Source organism: Salvelinus alpinus, chromosome 10, assembly GCF_045679555.1.
Source record: "Salvelinus alpinus chromosome 10, SLU_Salpinus.1, whole genome shotgun sequence".
NCBI classification, from domain to species: Eukaryota; Metazoa; Chordata; class Actinopteri; order Salmoniformes; family Salmonidae; genus Salvelinus; species Salvelinus alpinus.
In genome coordinates this window covers 58,921,260-58,942,127 of record NC_092095.1, presented here as the reverse complement: position 1 = coordinate 58,942,127, position 20,868 = coordinate 58,921,260, and the positions used below count along the sequence as shown (strand labels likewise).

Here is a 20,868-nt window from a genome sequence, read left to right as displayed (position 1 = left end):
GCCCTGACCTCAATCCTATAGAAAATTTGTGGGCAGAACTGAAAAAGCGTGTGCGAGCAAGGAGGCCTATAAACCTGACTCAGTTACACCAGTTCTGTCAGGAGGAATGGGCCAAAATTCACCCAACTTATTGTGGGAAGCTTGTGGAAGGCTACCCGAAATGTTTGACCCAAGTTAAACAATTAAAGGCAATGCTACCAAATACTAATTGAGTGTATGTAAACTTCCGACCCACTAGGAATGTGGTGAAAGAAATAAAAGCTGAAATAAATCATTCTCTACTATTATTCTGACATTTCACATTCTTAAAATAAAGTGGTGATCCTAACTGACCTAAGACAGGGACTTTTTACTAGGATTAAATGTCAGGAATTATGAAAAGCTGAGTTAAATGTATTTGGCTAAGGTGTATGTAAACTTCCGACTTCAACTGTACCTGCTACAAACGGACTAAATGATGAAAACGCTGCTGGCAGCGGAATCCAACACAGCAAAGAGTTCCTACTACAATGCAACTCAAACACAAACGCGATGGATATCCCAATGGCCCATCTAATCCCTGATTGTCTGCGAGTGGATTACAAACCCAAATGCAAATGTGGAAAACGTGGGGGAATCAGACACCACCTCTCTTACCCACCACCTTGCTGATCAATGCTCAGTCACTGAGAGGAAAGCGGATGAGCTGTCAACGACTCTGCGCTTCCAACACGAATACCGGGAGGCCTGTTTGCTGGCGTTTACTGAGACTTGGCTGGATGACAGAGTCCCGGACAGGGAAGTGGAGCCGGCAGGCTTCACACTGGTCAGAGCAGACCGTGATCTGACCGTCACAGTGAAACATCACGGCGGGGGCGTCTGCCTGCTTGTCAGGGACCAGTGGTGTAAATAGATTCTGGTAAGAGAGACTCCGTACCCACGACATTGAACTGCTTCTGTGTCACTGTGACCCTACTATCTGCCCTGTGAGTTCCCCCAATTGTTTGTTACTGTTGTGTACATTCAACCAAAAGCTAATATATCAAAAGCATCAGAGATGATTCATAATCTGTCACTGAAACTGGAATTCATCTCCCCCGACGAACCCCCATTTATTTTAGGGGATTTTAACAACTGTATTTTGCACTAGGTCCTGTTCACATACCACCAGTATGTGAAATGTCACACTAGAAAAAATAAGACTCTTGATTTGTGCTCTGGGACAATAAATGCTTTCTCTGCCACCACCAGACCTCCCCTGGGGACAACAGACCACAATAATGTCTACCTCCGTCCAACCTACTGAGGGAGAAACCTACAGTTAAAACTGTCCACATCTGGAACGACAATAGTATCACTCGTTTGTTTTGACTGTACTATGTGGGAGGTACGAGGACAGCAGCTCTGATCTTGATGAACTCACAGGTGTCGTTTCAGACTATGTGAACTTCTGTGTTGAGTCAGTTGTACCTACTAACACCTGTAAATTCTTCCCTAACAATAAGCCTTGTGTATCAACAAATCTAAAATCACTAAAGAAGGCCGTTTATGCGGAGGGTAATAGACAGGCTTTAAGAGACGTACAACGTGAGATCAAAAGACAGATACTGGTGGACAAGGATGCATACAAGCAAAGGGTGGAGAGAACCCTCTCCTCAGATAACTCAAGGGTGGCCTGCCAAGGGATTAAATCCATGGCGAGTGCCCTCCATATAGGCAGGGAAAAACCAATGCTGAGCTTGGGAGACATGAGGGCCAGAACATGGCTAATGAACTGGATGTTTTCTTCTCAAGATTTGAATCTGACGACCTTGTTTTCAGAGGTAAAACAAATAGAAGCATCATTACAAATGTTTGAGAGGGTTGTTGTTAAACAGGCTGATGTTGTGAAGTTGTTCCTGGATGTAACTCACACTAAAGCCCAGGCAAAATAACTGGACATGTGTTAAAGCACTGGGCTGAACAATTGGCTGGTGTTTTTACAGGCATTTTCCAATCCTCGCTCGACCAGCAACACATCTAATCCCTCTGTGCTGAATGACTACCTCCATGTTGCCTTGACATCCTTAGTTATGAAATGCTTTGAGAAAATTGTGAAAAGTCATTCTCCGCGCCACCGAGAAGCTCCTCGACCCATTTCAGTTTGCCTATGAGCCCAGCAGAGGAGTTGACGATGCCATTCTTAATCTCCTCAACATAGTCTATAGACATCTAGAGGGTGCCAAATCCCCTGTCAGGGTTTTGTTTGTTGACTTTTCTTCTGTTTTCGACACAATCCAGCCTTACATTCTATCACAGAGACTCATTAGGGAATTCTCCTTAGATGGAGGGCTGGTTTTGTGGCTGTTGGACTTCCTGAGCCAGAGGTCACAGCGGGTCAAAGTAGGTCCCCACGTGTGGGACATGCGCACCACCAACACAGGCTCTCCTCAGGGATGTGTTTTGTCACCCCTCCTCTACATCTTATACAATAATAGTTGTACTAGTTCCCATCCTGACAGACACCTCGATAAGTTCTCTGATGACACTGCCTTGATCAGCCTGTTGCACGATAACGAGGAACAACATGGCCCGGTCCTTTGTAGAGTGGTGTGACGAATTACACTTGGTCCTCAATACCATGGACTTCAGGAAGCATACAACACCTACCTCTGCAACATCTATCACAGGTCAGAACATAGAGATTGTAGAGGAAAACAATATCTGGGTGTCCTCTTGGACAATAAGCTTCAGTGGAGTAAATGTACTTTCTCGAAAAGCTGGGATCTTTTAATGTTGACTTTACTATACTGACAATGTTTTACAAATCTTTCATTAGGAGTATTTTAACTTTTTGTATTGATTGTTGGTTTGGCAATGCCACTGTCAGCCAGAGAAATATGCTGAGAAGGATTATCACCACAACAAGCAAGGTACTTGGAGTCACACAGACAGGTAAGGAAAGGTAAAATAAAATGCAGATTCCAACAGCATAATACACATTTTATATAGGTTAGCCCACACACTGCTAACTTTAAACTCACATTAGTAGTCACATTCTCATACTGTATGTAAATGTCACTAAAACATGTTCTTCAAATAAATGTCACCACTAATAATATGAGAAACACATTTCTGGCAACATCTCCACATATCTGCATTGTCAAAATGGCCCCATAGAAGTACCATGTAAAAGGTGTGTTAGTGTTACTACCTGTGTTAGTGGGATTGTTATTATTCTGATTCATGGAGTAATCTCTAGAGAGAACCCCTGAAGCTCCAAGGTTGGTGACCTGAACATCCCCTACAGTGTGATAAACAGTATCCGGGGCAACAGAATTCTGATTATAGGGGATACCGTCAACAAAGTTATACCATCCATCAACATTGTTTACAGTAAACAGAGTAGAAGAGGTTCCTTGAATTTAGGAGGCATTTGTCCTTTAAGTTTTCATAAGGTTATGATGAGAATATTCTGGGTGGTGGGATTACTGCTGTGCACTCGCACTCTCGCGCTCTCTCTCACACAAACACACACACGGCGGCACGCACACAAGCGTACACAATAGGAGACACCTATTACTAAGTAAGGGCCCTAATTTGATTAAATCACATTTCTGGATTTCTGGGTTGGGACAAAAACAACACTACTGTCCTGTGTGGAAGCATGTATGTAGCACATGGAAGGTTGAAAATATGGAAGAAATTAATGATGTTGTGTTTGTACTAGTTTGGAGACCCTGTTAGCAAGTTGAAAAGGGACCAGAGTCAAGTTAGGGTAACACTTACCACATATTCCACAAAAAACCTTGCTCAAAATTTCCCTCATGGTGTCATCTGGAAGTTCTGAGATGAAAGAGACAAAAATGTAAGAAATTAACATTTTCATTCAAAAGGTTCTTTGTTTTCACTGGAATCCAAATGTTCAATTTTTTTGTGAACCAGTGAGTATGAAGAATTGAGACAGGAAGAGACAGGTAATCATCCTACCTTTCTTTTTCTTCCACACCAAAATTCCTGAGGAGTAACAAATAAATATTTTATTTTCCAAGTTGATCCATGGTTCTGTAGCTTATGTGTTAGGTTCAACAGAGTGAGAAGTAACCCCTCAATAAGTACAAGTCTGTGCATGAACCATTCTGTCAGCTATTGAGTGTGACTTCACCCACATTTACATGTTTAAGCTGCAATAAGAAGACATCATTTCTGAGAGCACCAATAAACAACCTGCATACAGTACCTGCACCAGGCCGACTTCAAATCAATGTGAAAGTAACCAGTGCATTAAACAGCTGACGACAAATGCAAACTATGCTAGATAAATCCTACACATGCATTGAAATAAAAGCCATACATCAAAGGACTTACCCAGGCCTACAATCAACAAGAACGCATGAAGACAAACTCAAAGAATGACAAACCACTAAATATACACATGCTTTTTTAAAGGGAGCTAACATGCTGACCACTCCGCTGGTGTTGCAAAATAAATGTACACATACTGTGCTGTCACGACCGTCGTAAGGAGGAGACCAAGGCGCAGCGTCGTAAGCGTACATTCTTCTTTATTAAAAGAATGAACTCTGAACAAAATAACAAAAGGAACCGTGAAGCTAATATGGATAGTGCATGCCACCATAGACCTACATATGCCTAGACTTACAAACACCCCTAGACATACAAAAACCCTAGACAATACAAAACAAACATACCCACCCTCGTCACACCCTGACCTAACCAAAATAATAAAGAAAACATAGATAACTAAGGTCAGGGCGTGACACCCGATTGTCACACTGACAGAGCTCCAGAGTTCCTCTGTGGCGATGGGAGAACCTTCCAGAAGGACAACCATCTCTGCAGCACTCTATGGTAGAGTGGCCAGACAGAAGCCACTTCTCTGTAAAAGGCATGTGACAGCCTGCTTGGAGTTTGCCAAAGGGCACCTAAAGGACTCAGACCATGAGAAACAAGATTCTCTGGTCTGGTGAAACCAAGATTGAACTCTTTGGCCTGAATGCCTAGCGTTGCGTCTGGAAGAAACCTGGCTATGGTGAAGCATGGTGGTGGCAGCATCATGTTGTGGGGATGTTTTTCAGCAGCAGGGACTGGGAGACTAGTCAGGATCGAGGGAAAGGTGAAAGGAGCAAAGTGCAGAGATCCTTGATGAAAACCTGCTCCAGAGCACTCACAATGGAGCGGAGGTTCACCTTCCAACAGAACAACAACCCTAAGCACACAGCCAAGACAACACAGGAGTAGCTTCGGGACAAGTCTCTGAATGTCCTTGAGTGGCCCAGTCAGAGCCCGGACTTGAACCCGATTGAACATCTCTGGAGAGCCCTGAAAATAGCTGTGCATTGACGCTCCCCGTCCAACTTGACAGAGCTTGAGAGGATCTGCAGAGAAGAATGGGAGAAACTCCCCAAATACAGGTGCGCGAAGCTTGTAGTGTCATACCCAATAAGACTTGAGGCTGTAATCGCTGCCAAAGGTGCTTCAAAGTACTGAGTGAAAGGTCTGAATACTTATGTAAATATGCTATTTCAGTTTAATACATTTGCAAAACAAAAATAGCTTTGTCAATATGGGGAATTGTGTGTAGATTGACGAGGGAAAAACACTATTTAATCCATTTTAGAGTTAGGCTTTAATGCAACAAAATGTGTAAAAAGTCAAGGGTTGAGTTGTGTCTATTTTTATAACAATACATGAAACCAAAATGGCACTAGCCTACTGGACCGAATGAATGAAAATACCAATTAGGCTACAGCTATCACAACCTATATTTTAATAGAAATAAAATGGCTTTTGGTTTCAAATGGTCACCAAATAGGAGGACTCCCCCACCTCCCAATTCCCAGGCTATCAGATTACAACAAGGTTAACAAGGCCGAGTTCAAATGCTGACATCAAATTCAAAGTAATCGGTGACCAGCCTAAACTGCTGACCGGCAAAACAAACTGGTACTCTGTTCTCTGCTTTCTAAAAGTGAAAGAAGAGGCACCATGCTGGCAGCTGCTCTCCAAGCCATGCCATCTAATACTCTAAACAGATGTTGTATTTTAAATCAGGATTGGAATGATTTTAGTCTACTTTTTTGCCTACTTTAAATGATTGTTCTTGAGCAACTGCCATACCCTGCTATACCAAATGGACGCCCCCAGTGTTGGGGAGTAACTGATTACATGTAACCTATCCAACCCTGGAAACCCCCTACCTCTTATGGTAAAGCCACACACAGCCAAAATGAACCATCCTTTTATGGACCTGCAGATAGGCCGATTTGATATCGAAAACGTAGTATACTTGCGTGACAAGGGGAGAATCTTAATGGCAAACTCCTTGCGCACTCTCTCCTCTCTCTCCTACTTATCAAAACCCATTGGATGACAAAGCCAGAGGTCCCTCCCCTCTGACCTTCTCCAATGGTTTTTGAGAATTGATGGCGGCATTCGTGTTAAACTGAAAGCAAGAAACATCGCATTTAACCATGGAAAGACGACTGGGAATATGGCTGAATACAAACCGTATAGTGAATCCCACCGCAAGGCAAGCAAATAAGCGAAACGTTAGTATAGGGACAAAGTAGAGTCGCAATTGAACGGTTCAGACACAAGATGTATGTGGCAGGGTCTACAGGCAATCGCGGACTATAAAAAGAAAACCAGCCACACCACGGACACAGACGTCTCGCTTCCAGACAAACTGAACATGTTCTTTGCTCGCTTTAAGGATAACACCGTCGCGGCCCGCTAACAAGAACTGCGGGCTCTCCTTCTCTGTGGCCGACGTGAATAAGACATTTAAACGTGTTAACCCTTGCAAGGCTGCCGGCCCAGATGGCATCCCTAGCCGCGTCCTCAGAGCATGTGCAGACGAACATATTCAATCTCTCCCTATCCCAGTCTGCTGTCCCCACATGCTACAAGATGTCCACCATTGTCCCTGCACCCAAGAAAGCAAAGGTAATTGAACTAAATGACTATTGCCCAGTTGCACTCACTTCTGTCAGCATGACGTGATTTGAGAGACTAGTCAAGGATCATATCACCTCCACCTTACCTGTTACCCTAGACCAACTTCAATTTGCATACCGCCCCAATAGGTCCACAGACGATGTAATCGCCATCACACTGCACTATCCCACCTGGACAAGAGGAATACCTATTTAAGAATGCTGTTCATTGACTGCAGCTCAGCAGTCAACACCATAGTACCCTCCAACCTCATCATTAAGCTTGAGGCCCTAGGTCTCAACACCAACCTGTGCAATTGGGTCCTGGACTTCCTGACGGCCGCCCCCAGGTGGTGAAGTTAGGAAACAACATCCCCACTTCGCTGATCCTCAACACTGGGGCTCCATAAGGGTATGTGCTCAGCCCCCTCCTGTACTCCCTGTTCACCCACGACTGCGTGGCCAAGCACGCCTCCAACACAATCATCAAGTTTGCAGACGACAACAGTAGTAGGCTTGATCACCAACAACAACGAGACGGCCTATAGGGCGGAGGTGAGGGCACTCGGAGTATGGTGTCAGGAAAACAACCTGTCACTCAGTCAACAAAACAAAGGAGATGGTCGTGGACTTCAGAAAACAGCAAAGGGAGCACCCCCCTATCCACATCGACGGGACAGCAGTGGAGAAGGTGGAAAGATAAGTTCCTTGGCGTACAGATCACGGACAAACTGAAATGGTCCACTCACACAGACAGTGTGGTGAAGAAGGCTGAAGAAATTTGGCTTGTCACCTAAAACCCTCACACACTTTTACAGCTGCACAATTGAGAGCATCCTGTTGGGCTGCATCACCGCCTGGTGTGGCAACTGCACCGCCCACAACAGCATGGCTCTCCAGGGGGTGGTGCAGTCTGCAAAACGCATCACCGGGGGCAAACTACCTGCGCTCCAGGACACCTACAGCACCCGATGTCATAGGAAGGACAAAAATATCATCAAGGACAACAACCCTCTGAGCCACACCGTGTTCACCCCACTACAATCCAGAAGGCGAGGTCAGTACAGGTGCATCAAAGCGGGGACCGAGAGACTGAAAAACAGCTTCTATCTCAAGGCCATCAGACTGTTAAACAGCCATCACTAACACAGAGGCTGCTGCCTACACAGACTTGAAATCATTGGTCACTTTAATAAATGGATCACTAGTCACTTTAATAATGTTTACATATCTATCTTGCATTACCTATCCCATATGTATAAACTGTATTTTATACCATCTATGGCATCTTGCCTATGCCACTCGCTCATTGCTCATCCAAATATTTTTATATTACTAGTCACTTTAATAATGTTTACATATCTTGCATTACCCATCCCATATGTATATACTGTATTTTATACCATCTATGGCATCTTGCCTATGCCGCTCGGTCATTGCTCATCCATATATTTATATGTATATCTTCGATTCCATCCCTTTACTTAGATTTGTATGTATTAGGTAGCTGTTATAGAATTGTTAGATTACTTATTAGATATTACTGCACTGTCAGAACTAGAAGGGGCGGCAGGTAGCCTTGTGGTTAGAGCGTTGGACTTGTAACAGAAAGGTTGCAAGATCGAATCCCTGAGATAAGGTAAAAATCTGTCGTTCTGCCACTGAACAAGGTGACACATTATGTGACACATTATGAAGACTGTGCCCTACAGCAGGTGGTGCATCTAACCCCTTGTCTTGACTGTAACAGTAGCCTGAACAGTACTGTAAATACAGGTAGAACAGGTATCCCCTTCAGGGGGTATAGCTCACTGTTGTTGCTGCTGTTATGTCAATCTGTGATTCAGAAATATGTACATGTACACCTTTAACCCGTTTCTATGTGATTGTGATGTACTCTGTTACTATAGATGTGATGTCCTTACCTATTATGGTGATAGGAAGCGCTGTGACAAGTAAACCACGGACAACACCGCCAACAACACCAACTGTGGAAGGCTCTGAAAACAAAAATATATACATTTTTGTGTTGATATGTTTGTAAGGACCGACGCTGGAGACAGGAAGCAGGTACAGGGAGAACATTTAATAAATGACAGACATGAAACAGGACCAGCGTCTGGACAGGGGACAAATGAACATCAATGCAGACACGGGGAACACAGAGGACACAGACTGATAAAGTGGAGGCAATCAAATAATGATGGAGTTCAGGTGGGTCCAGTGAGGTGCAGGTGAGCGTAACGAAGGGGACAGGTGTGCGTAAAGATAGGCAGTCTGGCGACATCGAGCGCCAGAGAGAAAAGAGCGGGAGATGGCGTGACAATGTTGAAAGAAATGTAAAATTAATTCAACAGTGCAACATTCAAAATGTCCTACAACACTAGCAGTGTTACTGACACATCAATACATAAGACTGTTTTATTTAACCTTTATTTAACTAAGCAAGTCAGTTAAGAACAAATTATTATTTTCAATGACGGCCTAGGAACAGTTTGTTTAGGGGCAGAACGACAGATTCTTTTTTTACCTTGTCATCTCAGTGATTCAATCTTGCAACCTTCGGTTACTAGTCCAATGCTCTAACCACTAGGCTACCTGCCATCACTACTCACCTGACTAGTGTCCACTCACCTGAGACAAACACCTCTCCAACTGGCTCACTGACTTCCCCTTCCACACTAACAGTGTTCTTCAGCTTGCAGATGTACTTGTAACTGTTGGTTGATTTGCCAGTGTCGCTCTTAGAGACAATCAGCTGTTTTCCTATGACCTGCCACGCCCCCTCTCCCACTTTCCAGCTGTAGGTGATGGGTTCAGCATCAGTGGTGTTGCCCTCACAGGTCAGAGTGCAGGAGGTTTTGTTGGTGTTACAGGAAGAAGTGATTGTGGGTTTGGGGACTGCCTCTGTAAATAGAGGAAAGAAACAGGAATAATTTGGGAAAATGCTTGAGGCACTGCACAACAAGCTGTTTCTACATGACCACGCACAAACATACACATATATATGCACACACGCACAGAAACACTTACTGATAACAGATACTTTATATGTCTTGTCAAGCTGTTTTCTGTTGAACTCCACAGAATAAACTCCACTGTCTGTTTTCTTCAATCCACTGATTCTCAGCTCTCCAGTATTCTGGTTCAGGGTTGTACGCTCTTTGAAGGCACCGTAGATGTCCAGACCACCAAAATCCTTGTCCCACTCTGCCACCTTTTCCTTCCCATGTTTCCATAGGATGCTTATGATGAAGTCAGGCACTGTGGACTTGTCCGGTGTCAACACCAGCTCACCTCCCACTTGATGATAAAAATCCTCTGGAAAAGCAGACATTTCATACATGTATCAGAGTATCAATGTATCCAGGGTAATACAGTATGGTTAGGGTATAAATATGTAGTCCTAACCCTATTGGCATTGAAAGATACATTATTATCAACCTTTACTGTTTATGTCTAGAATTCTGCTTGCTGGGTGTATCTGGTCTATGTAGTCTGGCCACGTTGACTAGTATGTCCCCCCTCACCACCACCACTGGAGCAGAAATTTATCTAGACTACACCACAGATTAAAGTATTTGTCTACACCCTGTTCACTATTATATCACTAGCTAGGTTTCCATCCAATTTACGACTGATTTTCATACAAATATTTAAAAATCTGCATGTAACAATATGCACAATTTCCCACCAGAGAGATGTTTCCCTCAAACTGACTTTTTGCAGATAAAAGGCTGTGCGTGATGACATAGTCCACATAAAAATTACTTTCTGTTAAATTCCTTTGCACCAAATGAAAAATACACATTTAAATGGGTTTCCATCGCATTTTCAACTCTACTGATGGTTTGTCACGAACTGCTAAGTTACATAGACTGCGGTGTTACATAGACTGCTGTGTTATCAGTGGCGACCCATCATTCATGGCAGGTGGGGTAGAGCCCTACCTTTTTTGAGCCCCTCCTGTTCAGCTAAAATAAAATGTATATATACACTGCTCAAAAAAATAAAGGGAACACTTAAACAACACAATGTAACTCCAAGTCAATGACACTTATATGAAATCAAACTGTCCACTTAGGAAGCAACACTGATTGACAATAAATTTCACATGCTGTTGTGCAAATGGAATAGACAAAAGGTGGAAATTATAGGCAATTAGCAAGACACCCCCAAAAAAGGAGTGATTCTGCAGGTGGTGACCACAGACCACTTCTCAGTGTTATGCTGGTGAATGAGGACCCAAAAGCGACGTAATAGTAACAGAGTCTTTATTCCAGTATTAAACAAATAATGATTCTCCTGGATATAATCAATAGTAAATCCAAAACAGGAAACTGAAATCCTCTCGTCAATAGAGAGGAACGACTGGAGACGCGACCACAGACTGCAGGTCGCTTCGGGAACGCACTGGCCGTAGCTGACATAGACACCTGCTCACACGCAGCATCTGAAGAAGGCAAAGAACACGACAGGGCGAAACAAGGACACAGGAACAGCAAACATCAAACAAGAATCCGACAAAGACAGGAGCGGAAAACAGAGGGAGAAATAGGGACTCTAATCAGAGGGCAAAATAGGGGACAGGTGTGAAAGAGTAAATGAGGTCGTTAGGAGAATGAGAAACAGCTGGGAGCAGGAACGGAACGATAGAGAGAGAGAAAGAGAAAGAACCTAATAAGACCAGCAGAGGGAAGCACAGGGACAAGACATGATCAAAGACAAAACATGACAGTACCCCCCCACTCACCGAGCGCCTCCTGGCGCACTCGAGGAGGAACCCTGGCGGCAACGAAGGAAATCATCAATCAACGAACGGTCCAGCACGTCCCGAGATGGAACCCAACTCCTCTCCTCAGGACCGTAACCCTCCCAATCCACTAAGTACTGGTGACCACGTCCCCGAGAACGCATGTCCATGATCTTCCGTACCTTGTAAATAGGAGCGCCCTCGACAAGGACGGGGGGGGGGAGGGAAGACGAACGGGGGCGCGAAGAAAAGGCTTGACACAGGAGACATGGAAGACAGGGTGGACGCGACGAAGATGTTGCGGAAGAAGCAGTCGCACAGCGACAGGATTGACGACCTGAGAGACACGGAACGGACCAATGAACCGCGGAGTCAACTTGCGAGAAGCTGTCGTAAGGGGAAGGTTACGAGTGGAAAGCCACACTCTCTGACCGCGACAATACCTAGGACTCTTAATCCTACGTTTATTGGCGGCTCTCACAGTCTGCGCCCTGTAACGGCAAAGTGCAGACCTGACCCTCCTCCAGGTGCGCTCACAACGTTGGACAAAAGCCTGAGCGGAGGGAACGCTGGACTCGGCGAGCTGGGACGAAAACAGAGGAGGCTGGTAGCCAAGACTACTCTGAAACGGGGACAGCCCGGTAGCAGACGAAGGAAGCGAGTTGTGAGCGTACTCAGCCCAGGGGAGCTGTTCTGCCCAAGACGCAGGGTTTCGAAACGAAAGGCTGCGTAATATGCGACCAATCGACTGATTGGCCCTTTCTGCTTGACCGTTAGACTGGGGATGAAACCCGGAAGAGAGACTGACGGAAGCACCAATCAAACGACAGAACTCCCTCCAAAACTGTGACGTGAATTGCGGACCTCTGTCTGAAACGGCGTCTAACGGGAGGCCATGAATTCTGAACACATTCTCAATGATGATTTGTGCCGTCTCCTTAGCGGAAGGAAGCTTAGCGAGGGGAATGAAATGTGCCGCCTTAGAGAACCTATCGATAACCGTAAGAATCACAGTCTTCCCCGCAGACGAAGGCAGACCGGTAATAAAGTCTAAGGCGATGTGAGACCATGGTCGAGAAGGAATGGGAAGCGGTCTGAGACGACCGGCAGGAGGAGAGTTACCTGACTTAGTCTGCGCGCAGTCCGAACAAGCAGCCACGAAACGACGCGTGTCCCGCTCCTGAGTAGGCCACCAAAACCGCTGGCGAATAGAAGCAAGCGTACCCCGAACGCCGGGGTGGCCAGCTAACTTGGCAGAGTGAGCCCACTGAAGAACAGCCAGACGAGTAGAGACAGGAACGAACAGAAGGTTACTAGGACAAGCGCGCGGCGACGCAGTGTGAGTGAGTGCTTGCTTTACCTGTCTCTCAATTCCCCAGACAGTCAACCCGACAACACGCCCTTCAGGGAGAATCCCCTCGGGGTCGGTAGAAGCCACAGAAGAACTAAAGAGACGGGATAAGGCATCAGGCTTGGTGTTCTTATTTCCCGGACGATAGGAAATCACGAACTCGAAACGAGCGAAAAACAACGCCCAACGAGCTTGACGTGCATTAAGTCGTTTGGCCGAACGGATGTACTCAAGGTTCTTATGGTCAGTCCAAACGACAAAAGGGACGGTCGCCCCCTCCAACCACTGTCGCCATTCGCCTATGGCTAAGCGGATGGCGAGCAGTTCGCGGTTACCCACATCATAGTTGCGTTCCGATGGCGACAGGCGATGAGAAAAGTAAGCGCAAGGATGGACCTTATCGTCAGACTGGAAGCGCTGAGACAGAATGGCTCCCACGCCCACCTCTGAAGCGTCAACCTCGACAATGAATTGTTTAGTGACGTCAGGAGTAACAAGGATAGGGGCGGATGTAAAACGCTTCTTGAGGAGATCAAAAGCTCCCTGGGCGGAACCGGACCACTTAAAGCAAGTCTTGACAGAAGTCAGAGCTGTGAGAGGGGCAGCCACTTGACCGAAATTACGAATGAAACGCCGATAGAAATTAGCGAAACCGAGAAAGCGCTGCAACTCGACACGTGACTTAGGGACGGGCCAATCGCTGACAGCCTGGACCTTAGCGGGATCCATCTGAATGCCTTCAGCGGAAATAACAGAACCGAGAAAAGTGACAGAGGAGACATGAAAGGCGCACTTCTCAGCCTTCACGTAGAGACAATTCTCTAAAAGGCGCTGGAGTACACGTCGAACGTGCTGAACATGAATCTCGAGTGACGGTGAAAAAATCAGGATATCGTCAAGGTAAACGAAAACAAAAATGTTCAGCATGTCTCTCAGTACATCATTAACTAATGCCTGAAAGACAGCTGGAGCATTAGCGAGACCGAACGGCAGAACCCGGTATTCAAAATGCCCTAACGGAGTGTTAAACGCCGTTTTCCACTCGTCCCCCTCTCTGATGCGTACGAGATGGTAAGCGTTACGAAGGTCCAACTTAGTAAAGCACCTGGCTCCCTGCAAAATCTCGAAGGCTGACGACATAAGGGGAAGCGGATAACGATTCTTAACCGTTATGTCATTCAGCCCTCGATAATCCACGCAGGGGCGCAGAGTACCGTCCTTCTTCTTAACAAAGAAAAATCCCGCTCCGGCGGGAGAGGAAGAAGGCACCACGGTACCGGCGTCGAGAGAAACAGACAGATAATCCTCGAGAGCCTTACGTTCGGGAGCCGACAGAGAGTATAGTCTACCCCGAGGGGGAGTGGTCCCCGGAAGGAGATCAATACAACAATCATACGACCGGTGAGGAGGAAGGGAGCTGGCTCTGGACCGACTGAAGACCGTGCGCAGATCATGATATTCCTCCGGCACTCCTGTCAAATCACCAGGTTCCTCCTGAGTAGAGGGGACAGAAGACACAGGAGGGATAGCAGACATTAAACACTTCACATGACAAGAAACGTTCCAAGATAGGATAGAATTACTAGACCAATTAATAGAAGGATTATGACATACTAGCCAGGGATGACCCAAAACAACAGGAGTAAAAGGTGAATGAAAAATCAAAAAGGAAATGGTCTCACTGTGGTTACCAGATACTGTGAGGGTTAAAGGTAGTGTCTCACATCTGATACTGGGGAGAGGACTACCATCTAAGGCGAACATGGGCGTGGGCTTCCCTAACTGTCTGAGAGGAATGTCATGTTTCCGAGCCCAAGCTTCGTCCATAAAACAACCCTCAGCCCCTGAGTCTATCAAGGCACTGCAGGAAGCAGCCGAACCGGTCCAGCGTAGATGGACCGACAAGGTAGTACAGGATCTTGATGGAGAGACCTGAGTAGTAGCGCTCACCAGTAGCCCTCCGCTTACTGATGAGCTCTGGCTTTTACTGGACATGACATGACAAAATGTCCAGCAGAACCGCAATAGAGGCAAAGGCGGTTGGTGATTCTCCGTTCCCTCTCCTTAGTCGAGATGCGAATACCTCCCAGCTGCATGGGCTCAGTCTCTGAGCCGGTGGGAGGAGATGGTTGAGATGCGGAGAGGGGAAACACCGTTAACGCGAGCTCTCCTCCACGAGCTCGGTGACGAAGATCTACCCGTCGTTCTATGCGGATGGCGAGTGCAATCAAAGAGTCCACGCTGGAAGGAACCTCCCGGGAGAGAATCTCATCCTTAACCTCAGCGTGGAGTCCCTCCAGAAAACGAGCGAGCAACGCCGGCTCGTTCCAGTCACTGGATGCAGCAAGAGTGCGAAACTCTATAGAGTAATCCGTTATGGATCGATCACCTTGACATAGGGAAGCCAGGGCCCAGGAAGCCTCCTTCCCAAAAACTGAACGATCAAAAACCCGGATCATCTCCTCTTTAAAGTTCTGATAATCGTTAGAACACTCAGCCCTTGCCTCCCAGATAGCTGTGCCCCACTCCCGAGCCCGACCAGTAAGGAGTGATATGACGTAAGCGATCCGAGCTCTCTCACTAGAGTACGTGTTGGGCTGGAGAGAGAACACAATATCACACTGGGTGAGAAAAGAGCGACACTCAGTGGGCTGCCCAGAGTAACATGGTGGGTTATTAACCCTAGGTTCCGGAGACTCGGAAGACCAGGAAGTAGCTGGTGGCACGAGACGAAGACTCTGAAACTGTCCAGAGAGATCGGAGACCTGAGCGGCCAGGGTCTCAACGGCATGACGAGCAGCAAACAATTCCTGCTCGTGTCTGCCGAGCATTGCTCCCTGGAACTCGACGGCAGTGTTGAGAGAATCCATAGTCGCTGGGTCCATCTTGGTCGGATTCTTCTGTTATGCTGGTGAATGAGGACCCAAAAGCGACGTAATAGTAACAGAGTCTTTATTCCAGTATTAAACAAATAATGATTCTCCTGGATATAATCAATAGTAAATCCAAAACAGGAAACTGAAATCCTCTCGTCAATAGAGAGGAACGACTGGAGACGCGACCACAGACTGCAGGTCGCTTCGGGAACGCACTGGCCGTAGCTGACATAGACACCTGCTCACACGCAGCATCTGAAGAAGGCAAAGAACACGACAGGGCGAAACAAGGACACAGGAACAGCAAACATCAAACAAGAATCCGACAAAGACAGGAGCGGAAAACAGAGGGAGAAATAGGGACTCTAATCAGAGGGCAAAATAGGGGACAGGTGTGAAAGAGTAAATGAGGTCGTTAGGAGAATGAGAAACAGCTGGGAGCAGGAACGGAACGATAGAGAGAGAGAAAGAGAAAGAACCTAATAAGACCAGCAGAGGGAAGCACAGGGACAAGACATGATCAAAGACAAAACATGACACTCAGTTCCTATGCTTCCTGGCTGATGTTTTGGTCACTTTTGAATGCTGGCGGTGCTCTCACTCTAGTGGTAGCATGAGACGGAGTCTACAACCCACACAAGTGGCTCAGGTAGTGCAGTTCATCCAGGATGGCACATCAATGCGAGCTGTGGCAAAAAGGTTTGCTGTGTCTGTCAGCGTAGTGTCCAGAGCATGGAGGCGCTACCAGGAGACAGGCCAGTACATCAGGAGACGTGGAGGAGGCCGTAGGAGGGCAACAACCCAGCAGCAGGACCGCTACCTCCGCCTTTGTGCAAGGAGGAGCACTGCCAGAGCCCTGCAAAATGACCTCCAGCAGGCCACAAATGTGCATGTGTCTGCTCAAACGGTCAGAAACAGACTCCATGAGGGTGGTATGAGGGCCCGACGTCCACAGGTGGGGGTTGTGCTTACAGCCCAACACTGTGCAGGACGTTTGGCATTTGCCAGAGAACACCAAGATTGGCAAATTCGCCACTGGTGCCCTGTGCTCTTCACAGATGAAAGCAGGTTCACACTGAGCACATGTGACAGACGTGACAGTCTGGAGACGCCGTGGAGAACGTTCTGCTGCCTGCAACATCCTGCTGCATGACCGGTTTTGGCGGTGGGTCAGTCATGGTGTGGGGTGGCATTTCTTTGGGGGGCCTCACAGCCCTCCATGGGCTCGCCAGAGGTAGCCTGACTGCCATTAGGTACCGAGATGAGATCCTCAGACCCCTTGTGAGACCATATGCTGGTGCGGTTGGCCCTGGGTTCCTCCTAATGCAAGACAATGCTAGACCTCATGTAGCTGGAGTGTGTCAGCAGTTCCTGCAAGAGGAAGGCATTGATGCTATGGACTGGCCCGCCCGTTCCCCAGACCTGAATCCAATTGAGCACATCTGGGACATCATGTCTCGCTCCATCCACCAACGCCACGTTGCACCACAGACTGTCCAGGAGTTGACGGATGCTTTAGTGCAGGTCTGGGAGGAGATCCCTCAGGAGACCATCCGCCACCTCATCAGGAGCATGCCCAGGCATTGTAGGGAGGTCATACAGGCACGTGGAGGCCACACACACTACTGAGCCTCATTTTGACTTGTTTTAAGGACATTACATCAACGTTGGATCAGCCTGTAGTGTGGTTTTCCACTTTAATTTTGAGTGTGACTCCAAATCCAGACCTCCATGGGTTGATAAATTTGATTTCCATTGATAATTTTTGTGTGATTTTGTTGTCAGCACATTCAACTATGTAAAGAAAAAAGTATTTAATAAGAATAGTTCATTCATTCAGATCTAGGATGTGTTATTTTAGTGTTCCCTTTATTTTTTTGAGCAGTGTATATATATATATATATATATACACAGTGGGGCAAAAAAGTATTTAGTCAGCCACCAATTGTGCAAGTTCTCCCACTTAAAAAGATGAGAGAGGCCTGTAATTTTCATCATAGGTACACTTCAACTATGACAGACAAAATGAGAAAAAAAAATCAGAAAATCACATTGTATGATTTTTATGAATTTATGGTGGAAAATAAGTATTTGTCACCTACAAACAAGCAAGATTTCTGGCTCTCACAGACCTGTAACTTCTTCTTTAAGAGGCTCCTCTGTCCTCCACTCATTACCTGTATTAATGGCACCTGTTTGAACTTGTTATCAGTACAAAAGACACCTGTCCACAACCTCAAACAGTCACACTCCAAACTCCACTATGGCCAAGACCAAAGAGCTGTCAAAGGACACCAGAAACAAAATTGTAGACCTGCACCAGGCTGGGAAGACTGAATCTGCAATAGGTAAGCTGCTTGGTTTGAAGAAATCAACTGTGGGAGCAATTATTAGGAAATGGAAGACATACAAGAACACTGATAATCTCCCTCGATCTGGGGCTCCATGCAAGATCTCACCCCGTGGGGTCAAAATGATCACAAGAACGGTGAGCAAAAATCCCAGAACCACACGGGGGGACCTAGTGAATGACCTGCAGAGAGCTGGGACCAAAGTAACAAAGCCTACCATCAGTAACACACTATGCCGCCAGGGACTCAAATCCTGCAGTGCCAGACGTGTCCCCCTGCTTAAGCCAGTACATGTCCAGGCCCGTCTGAAGTTTGCTAGAGAGCATTTGGATGATCCAGAAGAAGATTGGGAGAATGTCATATGGTCAGATGAAACCAAAATATAACTTTTTGGTAAAAACTCAACTCGTCGTGTTTGGAGGACAAAGAATGCTGAGTTGCATCCAAAGAACACCATACCTACTGTGAAGCATGGGGGTGGAAACATCATGCTTTGGGGCTGTTTTTCTGCAAAGGGACCAGGACGACTGATCCGTGTAAAGGAAAGAATGAATGGGGCCATGTATCGTGAGATTTTGAGTGAAAACCTCCTTCCATCAGCAAGGGCATTGAAGATGAAACGTTGCTGGGTCTTTCAGCATGACAATGATCCCAAACACACCGCCCGGGCAACGAAGGAGTGGCTTCGTAAGAAGCATTTCAAGGTCCTGGAGTGGCCTAGCCAGTCTCCAGATCTCAACCCCATAGAAAATCTTTGGAGGGAGTTGAAAGTCCGTGTTGCCCAGCAACAGCCCCAAAACATCACTGCTCTAGAGGAGATCTGCATGGAGGAATGGGCCAAAATACCAGCAACAGTGTGTTAAAACCTTGTGAAGACTTACAGAAAACGTTTGACCTCTGTCATTGCCAACAAAGGGTATTTAACAAAGTATTGAGATAAACTTTTGTTATTGACCAAATACTTATTTTCCACCATAATTTGCAAATAAATTCATTAAAAATCCTACAATGTGATTTTCTGGATTTTTTTTCCTCATTTTGTCTGTCATAGTTGAAGTGTACCTATGATGAAAATTACAGGCCTCTCTCATCTTTGTAAGTGGGAGAACTTGCACAATTGGTGGCTGACTAAATACTTTTTTGCCCCACTGTATATACAGTTGAAGTTGGAAGTTTGCATACACTTAGGTTGGAGTCATTAAAACTTGTTTTTCAACCACTCCACAAATGTCTTGTTAACAAACTATAGTTATGGCAAGTCGGTTAGGACATCTACTTTGTGCATGACACAAGTAATTTTACCATCAACTGTTTACAGACAGATTATTTCACTTACAATTCACTGTATCACAATTCCAGTGGGTCAGAAGTTTACATACACTAAGTTGACTGTGCCTTTGAACAACTTGGAAAATTCCACAAAATGTCATGACTTTAGAAGCTTCTGATAGGCTAATTGACATCATTTGAGTCAATTGGAGGTGTACCTGTGGATGTATTTCAAGGCCTACCTTCAAACTCAGTGCTTCTTTGCTTGACATCATGGGAAAATCAAAAGAAAACAGCCAAGACCTCAGAAAAAATTGCAGACCTCCACAAGTCTGGTTCATCCTTGGGAGCAATTTCCAAATGCCTGAAGGTACCACGTTCATCTGTACAAACAAAAGTACGCAAGTACAAACAAAATGGGACCACGCAGCCGTCATACCGTTCAGGATGGAGACGCGTTCTGTCTCCTAGAGATGAACGTACTTTGGTGTGAAAAGTGCAAACCAATCCCAGAACAACAGCAAAGGACCTTGTGAAGATGCTGGAGGAAACAGGTACAAAAGTATCTATATCCACAGTAAAACGAGTCCTATATCAACATAACCTGAAAGGCCGCTCAGCAAGGAAGAAGCCACTGCTCCAATACCGCCATGAAAAAGCCAGACTACGATTTGCAACTGCATATGGGAACAAAGATCGTACTTTTTGGAGAAATGTCCTCTGGTCTGGTAGAACTGTTTGGCCATAATGACCATCGTATTGTTTGGAGGAAAAAGGGGGAGGCTTGCAAGCTGAAGAACACCATCCCAACCGTGAAGCACGGGGGGTGGCAGCATCATGTTGTGGGAGTGCTTTGCTGCTGGTGCACTTCACAAAAAAGATGGGATCATGAGGAAGGAAAATTGTGTGGATATATTGAAGCAACATCTCAAGACATCAGTCAGGAAGTTAAAGCTTGGTCGCAAATGGGTCTTCCAAATGGACAATGACCCCAAGCATACTTCCAAAGTTGTGGCAAAATGGCTTAAGGACAAAAAAGTCAAGGTATTGGAGTGGCCATCACAAAGCCCTGATCTCAATCCTATAGAAAATGTGTTGGCAGAACTGAAAAAGCATTTGCGAGCAAGGAGGCCTACAAACCTGACTCAGTTACACCAGCTTTGTCAGGAGGAATGGGCCAAAATTCACCCAACTTATTGTGGGAAGCTTGTGGAAGGCTACCCGAAACGTTTGACCCAAGTTAAACAATTTAAAGACAATGCTACCAAATACTAATTGAGTGTATGTAAACTTCTGACCCACTGGGAATGTGATGAAATAAATAAAAGCTGAAATAAATCATTCTCTATAT

The 20,868-nt window shown here is 45.9% G+C and overlaps 1 protein-coding gene across 2 annotated transcripts in view; it reads right to left on the bottom strand.

The window, feature by feature from the left end:
- Positions 1-20,868, bottom strand: part of LOC139532421 (cell adhesion molecule CEACAM5-like) — a 56,997-nt gene that overhangs the window by 13,277 nt on the left and 22,852 nt on the right. Inside the window, exons 6-10 of one of the 2 annotated variants that reach the window (XM_071329975.1) lie at positions 9,951-10,238; positions 9,552-9,824; positions 8,843-8,917; positions 3,949-3,975; positions 3,748-3,804 (exon numbers count right to left, since the gene is read on the bottom strand). In XM_071329975.1, the coding sequence (XP_071186076.1) occupies positions 3,748-3,804; positions 3,949-3,975; positions 8,843-8,917; positions 9,552-9,824; positions 9,951-10,238 (720 nt within the window). The remainder of the gene's footprint in view (positions 1-3,747; positions 3,805-3,948; positions 3,976-8,842; positions 8,918-9,551; positions 9,825-9,950; positions 10,239-20,868) is intronic. The other variant, XM_071329976.1, reaches the window with a different exon arrangement.